Source organism: Ranitomeya variabilis, chromosome 8 (genome assembly GCF_051348905.1).
Source record: "Ranitomeya variabilis isolate aRanVar5 chromosome 8, aRanVar5.hap1, whole genome shotgun sequence".
NCBI classification, from domain to species: Eukaryota; Metazoa; Chordata; class Amphibia; order Anura; family Dendrobatidae; genus Ranitomeya; species Ranitomeya variabilis.
The window spans coordinates 221,684,709-221,707,411 of record NC_135239.1 but is presented as its reverse complement, the minus strand read 5'-3'; the positions used below and the strand labels follow the sequence as shown (position 1 = coordinate 221,707,411).

General features: G+C 47.4%; 1 protein-coding gene across 5 annotated transcripts; it reads right to left on the bottom strand.

Annotated features, from left to right (window-relative positions):
- Window positions 1-17,017: 17,017 nt before the first annotated feature.
- On the bottom strand, window positions 17,018-20,701 carry LOC143788919 (uncharacterized). Of its 5 annotated transcripts, XM_077278880.1 has the most exons (8): window positions 20,571-20,701; window positions 19,350-19,423; window positions 19,192-19,278; window positions 19,036-19,106; window positions 18,842-18,910; window positions 18,555-18,759; window positions 18,315-18,471; window positions 17,018-18,203 (listed from the first exon to the last, which is right to left on the bottom strand). In XM_077278880.1, the coding sequence occupies exons 7-8, from the start codon at window positions 18,326-18,328 to the stop codon at window positions 17,234-17,236; spliced, it is 984 nt and encodes a 327-aa protein (XP_077134995.1). In that variant the 5' UTR covers window positions 18,329-18,471; window positions 18,555-18,759; window positions 18,842-18,910; window positions 19,036-19,106; window positions 19,192-19,278; window positions 19,350-19,423; window positions 20,571-20,701; the 3' UTR covers window positions 17,018-17,233. The 5 variants fall into 5 exon arrangements, 4 of the variants coding, with proteins under 4 accessions (XP_077134995.1, XP_077134996.1, XP_077134992.1 ...); XR_013218752.1 differs by having other exon boundaries at window positions 19,036-19,278; XM_077278881.1 differs by having other exon boundaries at window positions 17,018-18,471; window positions 19,036-19,278.
- Window positions 20,702-22,703: the final 2,002 nt, after the last annotated feature.

Genomic DNA, 22,703 nt, shown 5'->3' with positions numbered 1-22,703 from the left:
TTATTTTATTATTGTCCCTATCTATGGGGGTGATAAAGGGGGGGGGGTTTATTTATTATTTTTTTTATTTTGATCGCTGTGGTAGAACCTACCACAGCGATCAAAATGTACCTGTAAGGAATCTGCCGGCCGGCGGGCGTACTGAGCATGCGCCCGCCATTTTGGAAGATGGCGGCGCCCAGCGAGGAGACGGCCGGACACCGGGAGGATCGGTAAGTATGAAGGGGTGGTGGGGGGGTGGATCTGAGCACAGGGGGGGTGATCGGAGGACGGGGGGAGCGGACAGCAGGACGGGGGAGCGGGCAGGAGCACAGGACGGAGGGGACCGGACCCCATAACGGAGCGGTGGGGGGGCGATCGGTGGGGTGGGGGGTGGTCACTTCAGGTTTTCCAGCCATGGCCGATGATATTGCAGCATCGGCCATGGCTGGATTGTAATATTTCACCTGTTTTTTATGTGAAATATTACAAATCGCTCTGATTGGCAGTTTCACTTTCAACAGCCAATCAGAGCGATCGTAGCCACGGGGGGGGTGAAGCCACCCCCCCTGGGCTGAAGCACCACTCCCCCTCTCCCTGCAGATCGGGTAAAATAGGAGTTAACCCTTTCACCCGATCTGCAGGGACGCGATCATTCCATGACGCCACATAGGCGTCATGGGTCGGATTGGCACGGGTTTTCATGACGCCTATGTGGCGTCATGGGTTGGGAAGGGGTTAAATATTATTGGGTTTCTAAAGTCTCCCTTAAAAAACAAAAAATACATTAAAAAACAGTGGGAGAGTAATATTGCCCTTTCAGCTTGTGTGCCAGTCTTGACTCCTGGGTGTGCCACCTCTCTCTCATTCAGTGGGCCATAGAAAGCATTTATTTTTTTTTTCCTTGATTTGTGTTCTAAAATCTACCTCAACACAAAAACACTACATCAATCAGTGGGAGAAAAATATTGGCCTCAGTCAGGGCTTGTGTGCCACTGCTGTGTGTGCTATCTCTCATTCAGTGGGCTATAGAAAGCCTATTTATTTATTTATTTTTTTTCTTATTATTTGGTTTCTAAAGTCTCCCTGAAAAAAAAAATACCTAAAAAAACAGTGGGAGAGTAATATTGCCCTTTCAGCTTGTGTGCCAGTCTTGACTCCTGGGTGTGCCACCTCTCTCTCTCATTCAGTGGGCCATAGAAAGGCTATTTATTTTTTTGGTTTTTTTAATATTATTTGGTTTCTAAAGTCTCCCTGAAAAAAAAAAAAAACATAAAAAAACAGTGGGAGAGTAATATTGCCCTTTCAGCTTGTGTGCCAGTCTTGACTCCTGGGTGTGCCACCTCTCTCTCTCATTCAGTGGGCCATAGAAAGGCTATTTATTTTTTTGGTTTTTTTTAATATTATTTGGTTTCTAAAGTCTCCCTGAAAATAACAAAAAAAAAAACTTAAAAAAACAGTGGGAGAGTAATATTGCCCTTTCAGCTTGTGCGCCAGTCTTGACTCCTGGGTGTGCCACCTCTCTCTCTCTAATTGTGGGCCATAGAAAGCCTTTTTTTTTTTTTTTTTTTTTTTAATATTATTTGGTTTCTAAAGTCTCCCTGAGAAAAAAAAAAAAATAAATTAGGTGGGAGATTAATATTGACATTAGTGCTTGAGTGACAGTCCTGCGTGTGTGTCATCTCTGTGATTTTGTGCCACAGAAAACAGAGTGTGTAACATTGTGCCTGATTTTCCTTGTGGTCTCACCAACCTGTTAAGGGATATTGAAATCATACTGAAGTTATAGCTCACCGTGTAAGTTGTTTGACAGCAACAAATAAAGTTACTTTGGTTAAGATTTTAAAACAATGAGGAAGTCTGGTGCAAGAGGTCGTCGTGGGCGTTCATTGTCAGCTGGTAATGATGGTAGTGGTAGTGGAGCATCAGGTGGTCGTGGGGATAAAAATATTCCACCTAAGTCTGGAGCTGTGGAGCCAGTTTCGTCGTCAGGCTACACAAGGCCTCGAACGCTCTCTTTTCTGGGAGTAGGAAAACCGCTTTTAAAGGCGGAGCAGCAACAGCAAGTTTTGGCTTACATTGCAGACTCAGCCTCTAGCTCTTTTGCCTCCTCTTCCGAAACTGGTAAATGTAAAAGCAGCGCGTCGCTTGTGGATGTTCACGGTCAGGGACAAGTCGCTTCCTTGTCCTCCTCAGCAAAAACTACAACAAGAGAGAAGGATGCAGCAGGCGACACAACGGGTCACTCCATGGAGCTCTTTACACATACCGTCCCTGGCTTAGAAAGTGAAACATTTAACAGGCCATGCCCATTACAAGTAGATTCTGACATGGAGTGCACTGATGCACAGCCACAGCCAGAGTACTATGCTGCTCCTTTGACTCAGACCACCACATTGCCCTCTCAGGGTACAGATCCACAATCAGACCCTGATGAGACTATGTTGCCCCGCCACGAACGCTATACCACCGACCGACACAGTGACACAGACGAAGTTGCACACGAGCTCGAAGAGGAGGTAATAGATGACCCAGTTATTGACCCCGATTGGCAGCCATTGGGGGAACAGGGTGCAGGCGGCAGTAGTTCAGAAGCGGAGGTGGAGGAGGGGCCGCAGCAGGCATCAACATCGCAACAGGTTCCATCTGCCGGGCCCGTATCTGGCCCAAAACGCGTGTCAAAGCCAAAACCTGTTGGAGGACAGCGTGGCCATCCGGTTAAAGCTCAGTCTGCAATCCCTGAAAAGGGATCCGAGTCTAGGAAGAGTGCAGTCTGGCATTTTTTTAAACAACATCCAACTGATCAGCGCAAAGTCATCTGTCAAAAATGTTCAACTAGCTTAAGCAGAGGTCAGAATCTGAAAAGTCTAAATACTAGTTGCATGCATAGACACTTAACCACCATGCATTTTCAAGCCTGGACTAACTACCAAACGTCCCTTAAGGTTGTAGCACCCTCGGCCAATGAAGCTAGTCAGCAACGCAACATCCCTTCCGTCACTGTAAGGCCACCATTTTCCGCACCACCGGCAGTATCTGTGCAGGTTTCTTTGCCAGCCAAAAGCAGTCAGGGTCAGGGAACCACCAGTTTTGTAGGAGGAAATATTGCATCTAGGGCACCGGCGGAAACAATACCGTCTCCAACCGTCTCTCAGTCTGCCATGTACACCGGCACACCCGAAAGTTCCACGATCTCCAGCTCTCCAGTCCAGCTCACCCTACATGAGACTCTGGTTAGAAAAAGGAAGTACTTATCCTCGCATCCGCGTACACAGGGTTTTAACGCCCACATAGCTAGACTAATCTCGTTAGAGATGATGCCCTACCGGTTAGTTGAAAGTGAAGCTTTCAAAGCCCTGATGGAGTACGCTGAACCACGATACGAGCTACCCAGTCGACACTTTTTTTCCAGAAAAGCCATCCCAGCCCTGCACCAGCATGTTAAACAGCGCATCGTCCATGCACTCAGGCAATCTGTGAGTACAAAGGTGCACCTGACTACAGATGCATGGACCAGTAGGCATGGCCAGGGACATTATGTGTCCATCACGGCACACTGGGTGAATGTGGTGGATGCAGGGTCCACAGGCGACATCAATTTAGGGACAGTTGTGCCTAGCCCACGGTCTAGGAAACAGTTGGCTGTAGGCGTTCGCACCCCCTCCTCCTCCTCCTCCTCGTCCTCCTGCAGAAGCTACAGCTCTTCCACAGAACGCAGTCTGCCAACCACTCCATCGGCAGATGACACTGTTGCACACCAGTTGTCCCATTATGGGCCAGCTACTGCCAAGCGTCAGCAGGCTGTATTGGCTATGAAGTGTTTGGGCGACAACAGACACACCGCGGAAGTTCTGTCCGAGTTCTTGCAACAAGAAACGCAGTCGTGGCTGGGCACAGTAGATCTTGAGGCAGGCAAGGTAGTGAGTGATAACGGAAGGAATTTCATGGCTGCCATCTCCCTTTCCCAACTGAAACACATTCCTTGCCTGGCTCACACCTTAAACCTGGTGGTGCAGTGCTTATTGAAAACTTATCCTGGGTTCTCCGACCTGCTCCTCAAAGTGCGTGCACTTTGCTCACATATCCGACGTTCGCCTGTACACGCCAGCCGTATGCAGACCTATCAGCGGTCTTTGAACCTTCCCCAGCATCGCCTAATCATAGACGTTGCAACAAGGTGGAACTCAACACTGCACATGCTTCAGAGACTGTGCGAACAGAGGCGTGCTGTTATTTATTTGTGGGAGGATACACGGGCAGGCAGTAGGATGGCAGACATGGAGTTGTCAGGTGTGCAGTGGTCTAAGATACAAGACATGTGTCAAGTCCTTCAGTGTTTTGAGGAATGCACACGGCTGGTTAGTGCAGACAACGCCGTAATAAGCATGAGCATCCCCCTAATGCGTCTGCTGATGCAAAGTTTGACGCACATAAAGGAGCAGGCGTCTGCACCAGAGGAAGAGGAAAGCCTTGATGACAGTCAGCCATTGTCTGGTCAGGGCAGTGTACAGGACGAGGTAGCGGGCGAAGAGGAGGTGGAGGACGAGGAGGATGATGGGGATGAGTATATTTTTAATGCCGAACCTTTCCCGGGGGCACAGGAAATTGGTTGCGTGTCACGGCCGGGTTCTGGTTTTTTGAGGGACACAAGTGACGTAGATTTGCCTGCAACTGCCCCTCAACCAATCACAACCGGAGATTTGACAACTGGAACTTTGGCCCACATGGCGGATTATGCCTTACGTATCCTAAAAAGGGACACACGCATTACGAAAATGATGAACGATGACGATTACTGGTTGGCCTGCCTCCTTGATCCACGCTATAAAGGCAAATTGCAAAATATTATGCCACATGAGAACTTGGAACTAATATTAGCAACCAAACAATCAACTCTTGTTGACCGTTTGCTTCAGGCATTCCCAGCACACAGCGCACGTGATCGTTCTCACACGAGCTCCAGGGGGCAGCAGACTAGGAGTGTTAGGGGTGCACACATCAGAAGTGGCGTTGGACAGAGGGGTTTTCTGACCAGGTTGTGGAGTGATTTTGCTATGACCGCAGACAGGACAGGTACTGCTGCATCAATTGAAAGTGACAGGAGACAACATTTGTCCAGTATGGTTACTAACTATTTTTCATCCCTTATCGATGTTCTCCCTCAACCGTCATTCCCATTTGATTACTGGGCCTCCAAATTAGACACCTGGCCAGAATTGGCAGAATATGCATTGCAGGAGCTTGCTTGCCCGGCAGCAAGTGTCCTATCAGAAAGAGTATTCAGTGCTGCAGGTTCAATATTAACCGAAAAAAGGACTCGTCTGGCTACCCAAAATGTTGACGATCTAACATTCATTAAAATGAACCACAACTGGATTTCGAAATCTTTTGCCCCACCTTGCCCGGCCGACACCTAGCTTTCCTATGAAAAGCTCTTGCCTGTGAATTACTTTTCTAATGTCTAATTTGCTGCAGCTGATTGTACAGCATACGACATGTTTACACCTCCCTAAATGGCAAAACTCCCCACACGGGGCCGTGGTATCGCGACTTGGCGCAAGCACCCGTGAGACTGCTGTTTGTCTGAAGAGGTGGGTGTGCTCGCTTTTGGTTGACGGCATTGCTACTGGGTCCCTCATAGTACAATGTAGTGTCTCTGGCGGTGGTGGTGCGCACCCAACGTCAGACACACCGTTGTAACATGAGGGGCCCTGGGGCGGTCCCGCCGGCCTCAAGAGAGTTCCCCCCTACCCCAGCTCAAAATGTGCTCTACCACGTGCAAAATTATGTTGCACAGCTCCACCAATGTTTAGTCTATTCGCTGACATCATTCAATGTCTGGCACTGACAATACAAATTTGTAGACATCTATGATGCAACTTAAAGTAGTCTGTGTCTGTGTCCTATATTGGCACCATTAAATAGTTACTGCCAAATTACTATGTCAGAAACTCAGCAGATGAGCCCACCCCTGTACCTAAGTATGCCACCTTTTTTTTTGTTTTGGTTGTTTTGCGAGACATTAACATCTATTTATATTTTGGGAGTACTGGGACAGACACTCCTTGCACTACTCCTCCACTCACCACCAAGCTGCCTGTGTATCCATGTAACCGCTGTAAAGCTGCCATGAGCCTATTGTTTGTTATTTTAGGCCTTTGATAGCCTGTCTGCGGTCCCTACTTTAAATACTCCTCCACTCACCACCAAGCTGCCTGTGTATCCATGTAACCGCTGTAAAACTGCCATGAGCCTATTGTTTGTTATTTTAGGCCTTGGATAGCCTGTCTGCGGTCCCTACTTTAAATACTCCTCCACTCACCACCAAGCTGCCTGTGTATCCATGTAACCACTGTAAAACTGCCATGAGCCTATTGTTTGTTATTTTAGGCCTTTGATAGCCTGTCTGCGGTCCCTACTTTAAATACTCCTCCACTCACCACCAAGCTGCCTGTGTATCCATGTAACCGCTGTAAAACTGCCATGAGCCTATTGTTTGTTATTTTAGGCCTTTGATAGCCTGTCTGCGGTCCCTACTTTAAATACTCCTCCACTCATCACCAGCTGCCTGCCCGTGTATCCATGTAACCGCTGTAAAACTGCCATGAGCCTATTGTTTGTTATTTTAGGCCTTTGATAGCCTGTCTGCGGTCCCTACTTTAAATACTCCTCCACTCACCACCAAGCTGCCTGCCCGTGTATCCATGTAACCGCTGTAAAACTGCCATGAGCCTATTGTTTGTTATTTTAGGCCTTTGATAGCCTGTCTGCGGTCCCTACTTTAAATACTCCTCCACTCATCACCAGCTGCCTGCCCGTGTATCCATGTAACCGCTGTAAAACTGCCATGAGCCTATTGTTTGTTATTTTAGGCCTTTGATAGCCTGTCTGCGGTCCCTACTTTAAATACTCCTCCACTCATCACCAGCTGCCTGCCCGTGTATCCATGTAACCGCTGTAAAACTGCCATGAGCCTATTGTTTGTTATTTTAGGCCTTTGATAGCCTGTCTGCGGTCCCTACTTTAAATACTCCTCCACTCACCACCAAGCTGCCTGCCCGTGTATCCATGTAACCGCTGTAAAACTGCCATGAGCCTATTGTTTGTTATTTTAGGCCTTTGATAGCCTGTCTGCGGTCCCTACTTTAAATACTCCTCCACTCATCACCAGCTGCCTGCCCGTGTATCCATGTAACCGCTGTAAAACTACCATGAGCCTATTGTTTGTTATTTTAGGCCTTTGATAGCCCGTCTGCGGTCCCTACTTTAAATACTCCTCCACTCATCACCAGCTGCCTGCCCGTGTATCCATGTAACCGTTGTAAACTGCCATGAGCCTATTGTTTGTTATTTTAGGCCTTTGATAGCCTGTCTGCGGTCCCTACTTTAAATACTCCTCCACTCACCACCAAGCTGCCTGCCCGTGTATCCATGTAACCGCTGTAAAACTGCCATGAGCCTATTGTTTGTTATTTTAGGCCTTTGATAGCCTGTCTGCGGTCCCTACTTTAAATACTCCTCCACTCACCACCAAGCTGCCTGCCCGTGTATCCATGTAACCGCTGTAAAACTGCCATGAGCCTATTGTTTGTTATTTTAGGCCTTCGAAGCCTGTCTGCGGTCCCTCCTTCCACTAGGCCTCCACTGACCAGACCACTGCTGCCCGTGTACCCCTGGAACCAATTTTAAAGTGCCTACAGCCAGCCCATTTTATTGTGTTAGGCCTTCGAAGCCTGTCTGCGGTCCATCCTTCCAATAGGCCTACACTGACAAAGGTACACCTGACAACAGACACATGGACCTGTAGGCATGGCCACGGAAGGTTACGTGTCCTTTGTGGCTCAATGGGTTAATGTATTGGATGCATGGTCCACACAGGGGACAGCCTGCTAAGTCTGTATGCAGTCCCTAATTCAAGTTGTCCTCAACTGAATAAAGCTGAGCTTCTACCTTCTGGCTCTCATTAAGTGTTTTTTAAAAAACAAAATGGTGGTTAGGGCCTACTAACGGCTTCTGCCCCTCCCTGGTGTTGCCCTCAACTGAATAAAGCTGAGCTTCAACCTTCTGGCTCTCATTAAGTGTTTTTTAAAAAACAAAATGGTGGTTAGGGCCTACTAACGGCTTCTGCCCCTCCCTGGTGTTGCCCTCAACTGAATAAAGCTGAGCTTCTACCTTCCGGCTCTGATTAACTGCTGTTTTTAAACACATTGCTGGTTCCGACCTACTAACGGTGTCTGCCCCTGCCTGGTGTTGCCCTCAACTGAATAAAGCTGAGCTTCAACCTTCTGGCTCTCATTAAGTGTTTTTTAAAAAACAAAATGGTGGTTAGGGCCTACTAACGGCTTCTGCCCCTCCCTGGTGTTGCCCTCAACTGAATAAAGCTGAGCTTCAACCTTCTGGCTCTCATTAAGTGTTTTTTAAAAAACAAAATGGTGGTTAGGGCCTACTAACGGCTTCTGCCCCTCCCTGGTGTTGCCCTCAACTGAATAAAGCTGAGCTTCTACCTTCCGGCTCTGATTAACTGCTGTTTTTAAACACATTGCTGGTTCCGGCCTACTAACGGTGTCTGCCCCTGCCTGGTGTTGCCCTCAACTGAATAAAGCTGAGCTTCAACCTTCTGGCTCTCATTAAGTGTTTTTTAAAAAACAAAATGGTGGTTCCGGCCTACTAACGGTGTCTGCCCCTGCCTGGTGTTGCCCTCAACTGAATAAAGCTGAGCTTCAACCTTCTGGCTCTCATTAAGTGTTTTTTAAAAAACAAAATGGTGGTTAGGGCCTACTAACGGCTTCTGCCCCTCCCTGGTGTTGCCCTCAACTGAATAAAGCTGAGCTTCTACCTTCCGGCTCTGATTAACTGCTGTTTTTAAACACATTGCTGGTTCCGGCCTACTAACGGTGTCTGCCCCTGCCTGGTGTTGCCCTCAACTGAATAAAGCTGAGCTTCAACCTTCTGGCTCTCATTAAGTGTTTTTTAAAAAACAAAATGGTGGTTAGGGCCTACTAACGGCTTCTGCCCCTCCCTGGTGTTGCCCTCAACTGAATAAAGCTGAGCTTCTACCTTCCGGCTCTGATTAACTGCTGTTTTTAAACACATTGCTGGTTCCGGCCTACTAACGGTGTCTGCCCCTGCCTGGTGTTGCCCTCAACTGAATAAAGCTGAGCTTCAACCTTCTGGCTCTCATTAAGTGTTTTTTAAAAAACAAAATGGTGGTTCCGGCCTACTAACGGTGTCTGCCCCTGCCTGGTGTTGCCCTCAACTGAATAAAGCTGAGCTTCAACCTTCTGGCTCTCATTAAGTGTTTTTTAAAAAACAAAATGGTGGTTAGGGCCTACTAACGGCTTCTGCCCCTCCCTGGTGTTGCCCTCAACTGAATAAAGCTGAGCTTCTACCTTCCGGCTCTGATTAACTGCTGTTTTTAAACACATTGCTGGTTCCGGCCTACTAACGGTGTCTGCCCCTGCCTGGTGTTGCCCTCAACTGAATAAAGCTGAGCTTCAACCTTCTGGCTCTCATTAAGTGTTTTTTAAAAAACAAAATGGTGGTTCCGGCCTACTAACGGTGTCTGCCCCTGCCTGGTGTTGCCCTCAACTGAATAAAGCTGAGCTTCAACCTTCTGGCTCTCATTAAGTGTTTTTTAAAAAACAAAATGGTGGTTAGGGCCTACTAACGGCTTCTGCCCCTCCCTGGTGTTGCCCTCAACTGAATAAAGCTGAGCTTCTACCTTCCGGCTCTGATTAACTGCTGTTTTTAAACACATTGCTGGTTACGGCCTACTAACGGTGTCTGCCCCTGCCTGGTGTTGCCCTCAACTGAATAAAGCTGAGCTTCAACCTTCTGGCTCTCATTAAGTGTTTTTTAAAAAACAAAATGGTGGTTAGGGCCTACTAACGGCTTCTGCCCCTCCCTGGTGTTGCCCTCAACTGAATAAAGCTGAGCTTCTACCTTCCGGCTCTGATTAACTGCTGTTTTTAAACACATTGCTGGTTCCGGCCTACTAACGGTGTCTGCCCCTGCCTGGTGTTGCCCTCAACTGAATAAAGCTGAGCTTCAACCTTGTGGCTCTCATTAAGTGTTTTTTAAAAAACAAAATGGTGGTTCCGGCCTACTAACGGTGTCTGCCCCTGCCTGGTGTTGCCCTCAACTGAATAAAGCTGAGCTTCAACCTTCTGGCTCTCATTAAGTGTTTTTTAAAAAACAAAATGGTGGTTAGGGCCTACTAACGGCTTCTGCCCCTCCCTGGTGTTGCCCTCAACTGAATAAAGCTGAGCTTCTACCTTCCGGCTCTCATTAACTGCTGTTTTTAAACACATTGCTGGTTCCGGCCTACTAACGGTGTCTGCCCCTGCCTGGTGTTGCCCTCAACTGAATAAAGCTGAGCTTCAACCTTCTGGCTCTCATTAAGTGTTTTTTAAAAAACAAAATGGTGGTTAGGGCCTACTAACGGCTTCTGCCCCTCCCTGGTGTTGCCCTCAACTGAATAAAGCTGAGCTTCTACCTTCCGGCTCTGATTAACTGCTGTTTTTAAACACATTGCTGGTTCCGGCCTACTAACGGTGTCTGCCCCTGCCTGGTGTTGCCCTCAACTGAATAAAGCTGAGCTTCAACCTTCTGGCTCTCATTAAGTGTTTTTCAAAAAACAAAATGGTGGTTAGGGCCTACTAACGGCTTCTGCCCCTCCCTGGTGTTGCCCTCAACTGAATAAAGCTGAGCTTCTACCTTCCGGCTCTGATTAACTGCTGTTTTTAAACACATTGCTGGTTCCGGCCTACTAACGGTGTCTGCCCCTGCCTGGTGTTGCCCTCAACTGAATAAAGCTGAGCTTCAACCTTCTGGCTCTCATTAAGTGTTTTTTAAAAAACAAAATGGTGGTTCCGGCCTACTAACGGTGTCTGCCCCTGCCTGGTGTTGCCCTCAACTGAATAAAGCTGAGCTTCAACCTTCTGGCTCTCATTAAGTGTTTTTTAAAAAACAAAATGGTGGTTAGGGCCTACTAACGGCTTCTGCCCCTCCCTGGTGTTGCCCTCAACTGAATAAAGCTGAGCTTCTACCTTCCGGCTCTGATTAACTGCTGTTTTTAAACACATTGCTGGTTCCGGCCTACTAACGGTGTCTGCCCCTGCCTGGTGTTGCCCTCAACTGAATAAAGCTGAGCTTCAACCTTCTGGCTCTCATTAAGTGTTTTTTAAAAAACAAAATGGTGGTTCCGGCCTACTAACGGTGTCTGCCCCTGCCTGGTGTTGCCCTCAACTGAATAAAGCTGAGCTTCAACCTTCTGGCTCTCATTAAGTGTTTTTTAAAAAACAAAATGGTGGTTAGGGCCTACTAACGGCTTCTGCCCCTCCCTGGTGTTGCCCTCAACTGAATAAAGCTGAGCTTCTACCTTCCGGCTCTGATTAACTGCTGTTTTTAAACACATTGCTGGTTCCGGCCTACTAACGGTGTCTGCCCCTGCCTGGTGTTGCCCTCAACTGAATAAAGCTGAGCTTCAACCTTCTGGCTCTCATTAAGTGTTTTTTAAAAAACAAAATGGTGGTTAGGGCCTACTAACGGCTTCTGCCCCTCCCTGGTGTTGCCCTCAACTGAATAAAGCTGAGCTTCTACCTTCCGGCTCTGATTAACTGCTGTTTTTAAACACATTGCTGGTTCCGGCCTACTAACGGTGTCTGCCCCTGCCTGGTGTTGCCCTCAACTGAATAAAGCTGAGCTTCAACCTTCTGGCTCTCATTAAGTGTTTTTTAAAAAACAAAATGGTGGTTCTGGCCTACTAACGGTGTCTGCCCCTGCCTGGTGTTGCCCTCAACTGAATAAAGCTGAGCTTCAACCTTCTGGCTCTCATTAAGTGTTTTTTAAAAAACAAAATGGTGGTTAGGGCCTACTAACGGCTTCTGCCCCTCCCTGGTGTTGCCCTCAACTGAATAAAGCTGAGCTTCTACCTTCCGGCTCTGATTAACTGCTGTTTTTAAACACATTGCTGGTTCCGGCCTACTAACGGTGTCTGCCCCTGCCTGGTGTTGCCCTCAACTGAATAAAGCTGAGCTTCAACCTTCTGGCTCTCATTAAGTGTTTTTTAAAAAACAAAATGGTGGTTAGGGCCTACTAACGGCTTCTGCCCCTCCCTGGTGTTGCCCTCAACTGAATAAAGCTGAGCTTCTACCTTCCGGCTCTGATTAACTGCTGTTTTTAAACACATTGCTGGTTCCGGCCTACTAACGGTGTCTGCCCCTGCCTGGTGTTGCCCTCAACTGAATAAAGCTGAGCTTCAACCTTCTGGCTCTCATTAAGTGTTTTTTAAAAAACAAAATGGTGGTTCCGGCCTACTAACGGTGTCTGCCCCTGCCTGGTGTTGCCCTCAACTGAATAAAGCTGAGCTTCAACCTTCTGGCTCTCATTAAGTGTTTTTTAAAAAACAAAATGGTGTTTAGGGCCTACTAACGGTGTCTGCCCCTCCCTGGTGTTGCCCTCAACTGAATAAAGCTGAGCTTCAACCTTCTGGCTCTCATTAAGTGTTTTTTAAAAAACAAAATGGTGGTTAGGGCCTACTAACGGCTTCTGCCCCTCCCTGGTGTTGCCCTCAACTGAATAAAGCTGAGCTTCTACCTTCCGGCTCTGATTAACTGCTGTTTTTAAACACATTGCTGGTTCCGGCCTACTAACGGTGTCTGCCCCTGCCTGGTGTTGCCCTCAACTGAATAAAGCTGAGCTTCAACCTTCTGGCTCTCATTAAGTGTTTTTTAAAAAACAAAATGGTGGTTAGGGCCTACTAACGGCTTCTGCCCCTCCCTGGTGTTGCCCTCAACTGAATAAAGCTGAGCTTCTACCTTCCGGCTCTGATTAACTGCTGTTTTTAAACACATTGCTGGTTCCGGCCTACTAACGGTGTCTGCCCCTGCCTGGTGTTGCCCTCAACTGAATAAAGCTGAGCTTCAACCTTCTGGCTCTCATTAAGTGTTTTTTAAAAAACAAAATGGTGGTTCCGGCCTACTAACGGTGTCTGCCCCTGCCTGGTGTTGCCCTCAACTGAATAAAGCTGAGCTTCAACCTTCTGGCTCTCATTAAGTGTTTTTTAAAAAACAAAATGGTGTTTAGGGCCTACTAACGGTGTCTGCCCCTCCCTGGTGTTGCCCTCAACTGAATAAAGCTGAGCTTCAACCTTCTGGCTCTCATTAAGTGTTTTTTTAAAAAACAAAATGGTGGTTAGGGCCTACTAACAGTGTCTGCCCCTCCCTGGTGTTGTCCTCAACTGAACAAAGCTGAGCTTCCACATTCTGGCTTTCGGCCTATACTATCAGATATTAAACTGCATTTGGCCTACTAGTGTGGTTAGGCCCTTGAAACAGTGTCTGCTGCTCTTGGGTTTGCTACTCCACTGAACAAAGCAATGCCGCCTGTTTAGTCCTGTTACCAATTTTGATCTGCATTTAGCCTACTTTATTCTTTGGCCCTATATCTGTTTCCTCATCATCCTGCCCATTGCCCAGCCACTGCTAGATGAGTCTGCTGGTACATTGACCTAAACCACTACATTCCCCTTGTACTCTACACAGCCAGAATCTGTCCCTGCTGAAAGTAAGGTTCCCCTTCCCGCATGTTATACCACCTTACACAGGGACAAAGAGGAAGGTGCAGATGAAAGTGCAGGTTCCTTCATCAGGTGGGGGGGCATACTCGTTGGCGACGTCACTGGCACAGGGCCACTCAGAGTACGCAAAAGTGTCGCTGCTGGTGGGAGGCGCCCCCGCCATGCAAACACACCGCCGTACTTTGAGGGGCCCTGTGCCAGTGCCAATGCGAACGAGTGGGCCCCCCCTGCTTGCTCAGGATCACAGCACTTGCAACGTTGAAATACTTACCTCTCCCTGCTCCACCGCCATGACGTAGTCCATGTTTCCTGGGCCCACTAAAACCTTGAACCAGCCCTACCCCCACAACTTTTGCCAAATGACCCCCAATTTCCAGTGCCCAACTATTATTATAAAGTTAATTAAGATTGACAAGCTTCAGAAAACAAGAATGGATGTTTTTGGCAGTAAAATGTGCACTGTAGGTGTTTTCCTGGCCTCCACTCACTGCCGGCTATGCTTCCCCATTGACTTGCATTGGGTTTCGTGTTTCGGTCGATCCCCGACTTTTAGCGATAATCGGCCGACTTCACTCGACTCGACTCTGGACTAAATCGGGTTTCACAAAACCAGACTCGATCTTAAAAAAATGAAAGTCGCTCAACCCTACCTGTAACGACTAAGGCTACTTTCACACTAGCGTTTTTATGCAGACGTCGAAATGCGTCGTGTTGTGGAAAAAACGGATGCGTCAAAAATAGTAAAAAATGGATGCAACGCATACAGCATTTTGACGGATCCATCGTCGATTTGCTAGCGTTGCATCTGTTTTTTCCATCCGTTTCATCCATTTTTTTGACGGATCCGTTTTCCATGCCTAAAAGTGGGAGTCTCCTTTTATGTGATTGGCTACTGGAAAATAGGGAAAACTATATACAGACTGTTTTTACAGCCCATCTTTGAAAGGGTTTAGAGAAAGTGGCAGAGATGGAGGGAGTGCTTGTGAGCATTGCGAACGTGGTTACCGATGTGATTTTTGAGACCAATCGGCTGGATATCATGGTTCGGGAGCAGGAGGCGGCAGCAGAAAGACGAAGGATGCTTCACCCTCGACGTCGCAGACTATGGATTCATCCCATTAATGCACTGCGGATGACCCGGGGCGTCTATTCCACTCTGTACATGGAGTTGCGGCAGAACCCGGAGAAATTTTTTAATTATCTTCGGATGAGGCAGGAGCACTTTGATTTGTTGCTGGAAAAAGTGGTGGATGTCATTCAAAGGCAGGACACACGCATGAGGTTTTCCATTTCACCGGCGGAGCGGCTGATGGTGACCCTGCGGTAATTAAATTTTATTAAAGTTTTTTTTTTTTTACATCATTGTTCATATTTATTGCCATGTAAACATATTTCAACCTATGGAAAACCACATCAGCAGTGACCATGCTCCACAAAATACTGCGCTGAAACAATGCGTAGCATTTTCTATAGCATGTTAATATTTTTATGGTTTGTGGCCCTTCCCAATTTTTAAAACACCTGCCGCAATAGGAATGCAGAGATGTAAAAATGCAGTTTTTAATGTGCACTACAACAGCCCAAAAAATACACGGTGGCATTTTTTGAAACTTTAATAACAAAAAAAATTGTGTAAATTGTTGAAAAATGTTATGTTGGTGTCTAGCAATTTTTACTTAAATTTTTTTTTTTTTTTCTCACAGCTTCTTGGCTACAGGAGAATCCCTAACATCACTACACTACCAGTTCCGCCTGGGAATATCCACCATTTCCGGAATTGTAAAAGTTACCTGCCTGGCTATATGGGATACCTTGCACACGGAGTACATTCCACAACCAACAAGGGACATCTGGCTGCAGAGTGCAGAACTGTTTGAGAAAGTGTGCCATTTCCCAAATTGCTTGGGTGCAGTAGATGGGAAACACATCCGTATAGCAAAACCGGCAGGAACAGGCTCTGAGTACTACAACTATAAGGGTATGTTTCCACGGTCCGTTTCGCCGGCGGGATCGCCGCAGCGGCGAAGCCGCTCGGCGCTAGCCCCGCCCCCTTTCTGGGACGCGATGGTGCCGGATGTGTACAGTACACATCCGGGATCATCGCACCCCTCGCCATAGGGCCCTGTGATATGCCTTGCGGGGACGCTGCGTCCCCGCAAGGTGTACGGACATGCTGCGTTCTGAAAAGACGCGCAGCATGTCCGTAGTCGCAGGGCCTCCGCGTGCGGGTTTCCACGCATAGTGGAGACGGGATTTCATAAAATCCCCTCCACTATGCTGGAACATCTGGACGCTGCTTGTTTGACGCTGCAGCGTCAAACAAGCAGCGTTTACGTACCGTGGAAACATACCCTAAGGGTATGTGTCCACGTTCAGGATTGCATCAGGATTTGGTCAGGATTTTTCATCAGTATTTGTAAGCCAAAACCAGGAGTGGAACAATTAGAGGAAAAGTATAACAGAAACATATGCACCACTTTTGCATTTATCACCCACTCCTGGTTTTGGCTTACAAATACTGATGAAAAATCCTGACCAAATCCTGATGCAATCCTGAATGTGGACACATACCCTAAGAAGTACTTTTCTATCATACTCATGGCCATTGCAGATGCCAACTGCAAATTTCTGGCTGTGGCCATTGGAGCCTATGGCCGGTCCAACGACTCCCAAGTCTTCAAAACTTCACCAATGGGCCGTTGTTTGTATGGAGATATGTATGATTTCCCACCAGCCAGACCACTCCCGGGAACAACTGGACCAGCGATGCCGTATGTCTGTGTGGGTGATGAGGCCTTTCAGTTGTCCTCACATCTCCTCAAACCGTATTCAAGCAGAGACTTGACCGGAACCAAAAAAGTGTTCAATTACCGCTTAACAAGAGCTAGAAGAGTGGTGGAGTGTGCATTTGGCATTCTAACTGCAAAGTGGCGCGTGCTGCTCACCGCCATAACACTGCACATACGAACAGTGGGTGAGGTTGTGAAGGCCTGCGTGGTCCTACATAACTTTGTACTTTCCAAGGAGCCTGTTTCCGTGGAAGATGAGGACTTGGAGACCACCCTGTGGGATTACCACAGCAGTTCTGTACGTTCTGCCGGTTCTGTTTCCAGAATGAGGGACAACTTTGCTGAGTATTTTGTTTCACCTGTGGGCAGGGTGGCATGGCAAGAGAACATTGTGTGAAATTTTATTTCATTTATTGGTGATTAATGTTTGTGTGTGTACAAAGTTTTTTTATTGACCCCAACGTAATAATTAGTTTTAAAAACTTTGGTATATTTTGGGTTATAAAGCAAATGTTATACCTTTCTAACGTGTGATGTGTTTTTATTTTACATTCATTATCATATTAAATGAAGGCAGTTCACAAACAATTGTTGTCAAACCAAACACAATTTTATTTAACATATAACAATTTAAAATCATTGTAAACCTTTTTTTAATACAAATAAATTTTGTGTCAACCTTTTTTTTAGGTTATAAACCTTTTCTTTGCAAAAGCTTGGTTTGTAAAGCATTTTTTGGGGGGATAACACGTAATTTTTTGTCATTTTTTTTGTTTGTCGGTTGGTAAACCGTATTTTTGGTACCCATCTATTTTTTGCTTCTCATATTTTCTTTGGTAAACTTTTTTTTAATAAAAATACAACATTTTACAGTGTCACACATACATTACAAATCAGTATAGTGTTGGGTGGAGATATTAGCGGAGGGGCTTGAAGGTTGGACCACGTCGATAGTTGGGGAAAGCCTACTGGGTCGGGGTGTTGTGGAAGGAGGGGAAAAAACAGGAAGCTGAGCAGGGGAGGGTGGTTTTGGGGTGGGTGGTATACTAAATGGGGAAGGAAAGCTTGACAAGGAAGAAAACATTGGGGAAGGCACTGGGATTTGGGGACGGGATGGGAATTGGGACTGGGTTGGGTATTGGGACTGGGTTCGGTATTGGGACTGTGTTTGGTATTGGGACTGGGGTGGGAATTGGGACTGTGTTGTTTGGTATTGGGCCTGTGGTGGGTATTGTGCCTGGGGTGGGAAAGTTGTAGTGGCTGTGTGGGGAGGTGTGGGAGTTTGGCCTTGGGACATGACCCGCAGTAGAGCAGCATGACAGTCGTGCATTACCTGCATCTGCTGGTCAAGAGAAAGCTTTTCCATGCTCCTGAGCCTTGATTGGAAAAAAAGGTTGCTTGGAGCTTGACTTGCATCTGAATGCATCCTATCCAAGCGACTGCAGTTTTCACTGATGCGTGCTTGCACCATGTTGAACCCAGCAGTCACTTGCTCTCCCAAAATTTTGAAAGAGCTTTGGAAGGATGCATTCAGATGCAAGAGCTCAGGAGCATAGCTCCTTTCCTGACCCCTCTGTCGCTGCCGCCACAAACCTATTGGTGGTCTAGAGGTGGCAGGATCAGAAGGGTGGGGTAAAGGGAACGCTACGTCTTGACCAGCAGATTCAAGTAACGAGGGCTGTGATGCTGCTTCACTGCTGGCGGCGGCGGAAGTGGATGGGGCAGAGGTACCGGAAGGGCCAGACAAGGGGTCAGAGGGGTGGGGTCTACCGACGTGGCCCTCGGTGGCGGACTCCTGAGAGATCGTTCCAAAGGGGGCCAAGGTAGATGCAGGCGCCCGATGGCTGGACAAGGTGCTGTGAAATAGATTAAAAAAAAAAAATTAATATATTGATAGGGGAAAAGCCCTGACTGAAACCAAACAAGTTAGGTACAATTGGTCATTCAATGGGCTGTTGAATACTTACACTCTTTGCAGCATACTTTCACGAAGGAAGGACAGGGCCCGGCCATATTTATATGGAGTCCTTCTTCATGCTGAGCCACTCGGGGCCTGCATCTCCTCGTTAAATTCCCTCTTGAAGCGATCCCTGAGTGACCGCCACCGCTTCCTAAGCCTTTCACCTGTAAAGACAAGAATAAAAGCAAGTGTTAATTAAAATACATTCCATTAAAGTTCAAAACATAACTGAAAAGTGAATACTTACATTCTTGAGTCTGCTGCCTTGGATCGAGGTCCTCCCACCTCGTCAAAACGTTCCAGCATACTTCCTCCCAGAGCCGACGGGTCACAAACGTATCTGCATGCCTGCGGTCACCCATATGCCAGAGCGGCTCCTGCTCGCGTACCTCCTCGATCAGACGGTCAACATCTATCCCGATTATGTCATCCCTGTCCGAGTCGGGAGCACGCTGTTGATATTGTGGAAAAAAAAACATTAATACACAGAAACATATAATTATCAATAGAGGAAAAAAAAAAAAGAAAACTCACCGCTTGGCGACCGCGGCCACGATTACGTCGGCTCCGGGAGTGGCTGGGAGGATCTTGATGTGCAGCAGACTGGAAAACAAAAAAAAAAATTATGTTAGGTAGCCATATGTTGTATGTTTACTGTGATGTATGATGAAGTGTTTTGTATGTGTTGGGTGTTCGGTGATGTGTGAAGCTGTTTCGGCAAAACTTACACTCTGTGCGCCCGCTCCTTGTCTTTCTCCACCCCTCTCGTCTCCTTCTGAGAGTCCCTCAGCTGCTTCAGCTTCCTGTGAAAACATAATTAATGCATTCAGTGATTTAACGACATTTTAAGTATAGCACCAAAAACAGTAAAAATTGAAAATTACCGCAACTCGCTGTCACGGTGGAGAAGGGCTCTCAGAAGAAGACGGTGATATTTTTTGACGGTCTGCCGGCTGTGGTCCCTTGTGGCTCTGCAAGTAAAAACACCCTTGTAATCTACTATACACATTGAAATTGAAGATGTAGGGTCTTAAATACTTACATCAGCAAAGCGGCAGTGGTCCCTGGGTCCTAGCCCGGGCGGCGTCTGGAATGCGGCAGTGGTCCCTTGTGGCTCTGCAAGTATGACAAGTTTATATAGTTAGAAACAACCCCCCACACTGGTAAAAGATTTAATAACCACCAAGATGACATTATCAGAGCAATGTTCATGCAGGCCGGCAGCGAAAGTTTTGAGATAAACCACCCCAAAAAATAACCAAAGTCACACCAGTCTTTCAGCTGGATTCCCTACTGCAATAGTATGTGCAAGCTGTAAAACCATTTACCCCTACCCCCACAAAAAATAACCCTCTTGTATAATTGAAAGGCCTATACACCATTTCAAAATGTATTGATCACATATGTGATTTTAAAAGATCCATTATAAAATAACTTTACCAAATTTTATTTCCCTTATAAAAAAAAAAAAGACCTTTAATCTTAACAAAAAAAAACAGACCCAACACAGTTTTTCATGTGTGGCCATTTGTGCATACACCACTTTTTACCTTTGTGAAATAATACTACGGACATTTTTAATAAACTTTTTATTAATTATTTTTTAATTATAATTTTTTTTATTTAACATCACAATAGGAGCTAAAATGCTCTTTATTTTAAATACAAGTACATCAACTGGAAAGGTTTTCAGCAATCAAACCCAACATAAATTTGAAGCGAAAAAACAAAAAACACGCAATACACATGCTCACACATGCTCACACACTGAAACCACATGCTGCACAGACCACTCAACTTGGTAAATACATCACAGTTATTAAAAAAACATGCACGTGCCCGGACGCATGCACACGCAATCACACTGACACATGCACGCAAGTACACAGGTGCAGGCATAACGCATGCACATACACAAAAGCACACAGCCATACGCAAACACACACAGATGCACACACACAAAAACACACAGCAGGACAAAAACACAAGACGCACACAGACACGCACACACACACATGCACCCACAGACGACCGCAAAAAAGGCTGGAATTAGGCTGAAGCTGGACGCTGACTGGGTTCACAATGGCAGGCCTCACGCTGGAGCTGGACTCTGGTAGGACGATGGCTGGTGCAGGACGCTGGCAGGCCTCTGGCTGTATTCCGGTATAGCTCTGGCTGTATTCAGTACGTCATATACAGACACACATGCACACGCACACACACATGCACACAGACGCACGCAAAAATGGCAGTAAATACTCACACTGGCTGGAAACATTTTGCTTCAGGTTCTGTAGCAGGCAGGCCTCTGGACGCTGGCAGGCTGGGCAGATGCTGGCAGGCCTCTGGACGCTGGCTGGGCAGATGCTGGCAGGCTGGGCAGATGCTGTCTTCTGTATTCTTGCTGGCACATTTGTGGTTGAAGCCCCTGGGGTCAAGTTTATATAGATTTGGGGTTGTCTGGTGAATTGGCAACAAAATCCTGCTTCTGAGCATGATCAGTGTAAAAAAACGTATTGCAGCGCTGCATTCCGTCAAACGACGTGTCCCGACGCATCCTGCGCTCATAGGCTTCCATTCTAGCCAACGACGCTTGCCGCAGGATGCGTCGCGACACGTTTTCCAGACGCAGATAAAAAATGTTACAATCAACTTTTTTTCCTGACGACGGATCGCCAAGTTCCGTCGCATCCGTCGCAAAACGTACACAACGCGTGACAATCCGTCGCGATGCGTCGCCAATACAAGTCTATGGGAAAAAACGCATCCTGCGGGAGATTTTGCAGGATCCGTTTTTTGTCCAAAACGACGCTTTTCGACGTCCGCAGAAAAACGCTAGTGTGAAAGTAGCCTCAGACCCTGCGGATGAAAGGCGCAGATATGTCACCTCTGCCTGTAACGACTAAGACCCTGCGGATGAAACGCGCAGATGTGTGTGACCGCTGCCTGTAACTACTAAGACCCTGTGGATGAAATGCACAGATGTGTCACCGCTGCCTGTAACGACTAAGACCCTGCGGATGAAACGCGCAGATGTGTGTGACCGCTGCCTGTAACGACTAAGACCCTGCGGATGAAACGCGCAGATGTGTGTCAGAACTGCCTGTAACGACTAAGACCCTGCGGATGAAACGCGCAGATGTGTGTGACCGCTGCCTGTAACGACTAAGACCATGCGGATGAAACGCGCAGATGTGTGTGACCGCTGCCTGTAACGACTAAGACCCTGCGGATGAAACGCGCAGATGTGTGTGACCGCTGCCTGTAACGACTAAGACCATGCGGATGAAACGCGTAGATGTGTGTGACCGCTGCCTGTAACGACTAAGACCCTGCGGATGAAACACGCAGATATGTGTCACCACTGCCTGTAAGGACGAAGACCCTGCGGATGAAAGGCGCAGATATGTCACCTCTGCCTGTAACGACTAAGACCCTGTGTGTGGATGAAACGCGCAGATGTGTCACCGCTGCCTGTAACTACTAAGACCCTGTGGATGAAATGCACAGATGTGTCACCGCTGCCTGTAACTACTAAGACCCTGTGGATGAAACGCGCAGATGTGTCACCGCTGCCTGTAACGACTAAGATCCTGCGGATGAAACGCGCAGATGTGTGTCAGAACTGCCTGTAACGACTAAGACCCTGCGGATGAAACGCGCAGATGTGTGTGACCGCTGCCTGTAACGACTAAGACCATGCGGATGAAACGCGCAGATGTGTGTGACCGCTGCCTGTAACGACTAAGACCCTGCGGATGAAACGCGCAGATGTGTGTGACCGCTGCCTGTAACGACTAAGACCCTGCGGATGAAAAGCGTAGATGTGTGTGACCGCTGCCTGTAACGACTAAGACCCTGCGGATGAAACACGCAGATATGTGTCACCACTGCCTGTAAGGACGAAGACCCTGCGGATGAAAGGCGCAGATATGTCACCTCTGCCTGTAACGACTAAGACCCTGTGTGTGGATGAAACACGCAGATGTGTCACCGCTGCCTGTAACTACTAAGACCCTGTGGATGAAATGCACAGATGTGTCACCGCTGCCTGTAACGACTAAGACCCTGCGGATGAAACGCGCAGATGTGTGTGACCGCTGCCTGTAACGACTAAGACCCTGCGGATGAAACGCGCAGATGTGTGTGACCGCTGCCTGTAACTACTAAGACCCTGTGGATGAAATGCACAGATGTGTCACCGCTGCCTGTAACGACTAAGACCCTGCGGATGAAACGCGCAGATGTGTGTGACCGCTGCCTGTAACGACTAAGACCCTGCGGATGAAACGCGCAGATGTGTGTGACCGCTGCCTGTAACTACTAAGACCCTGTGGATGAAATGCACAGATGTGTCACCGCTGCCTGTAACGACTAAGACCCTGCGGATGAAACG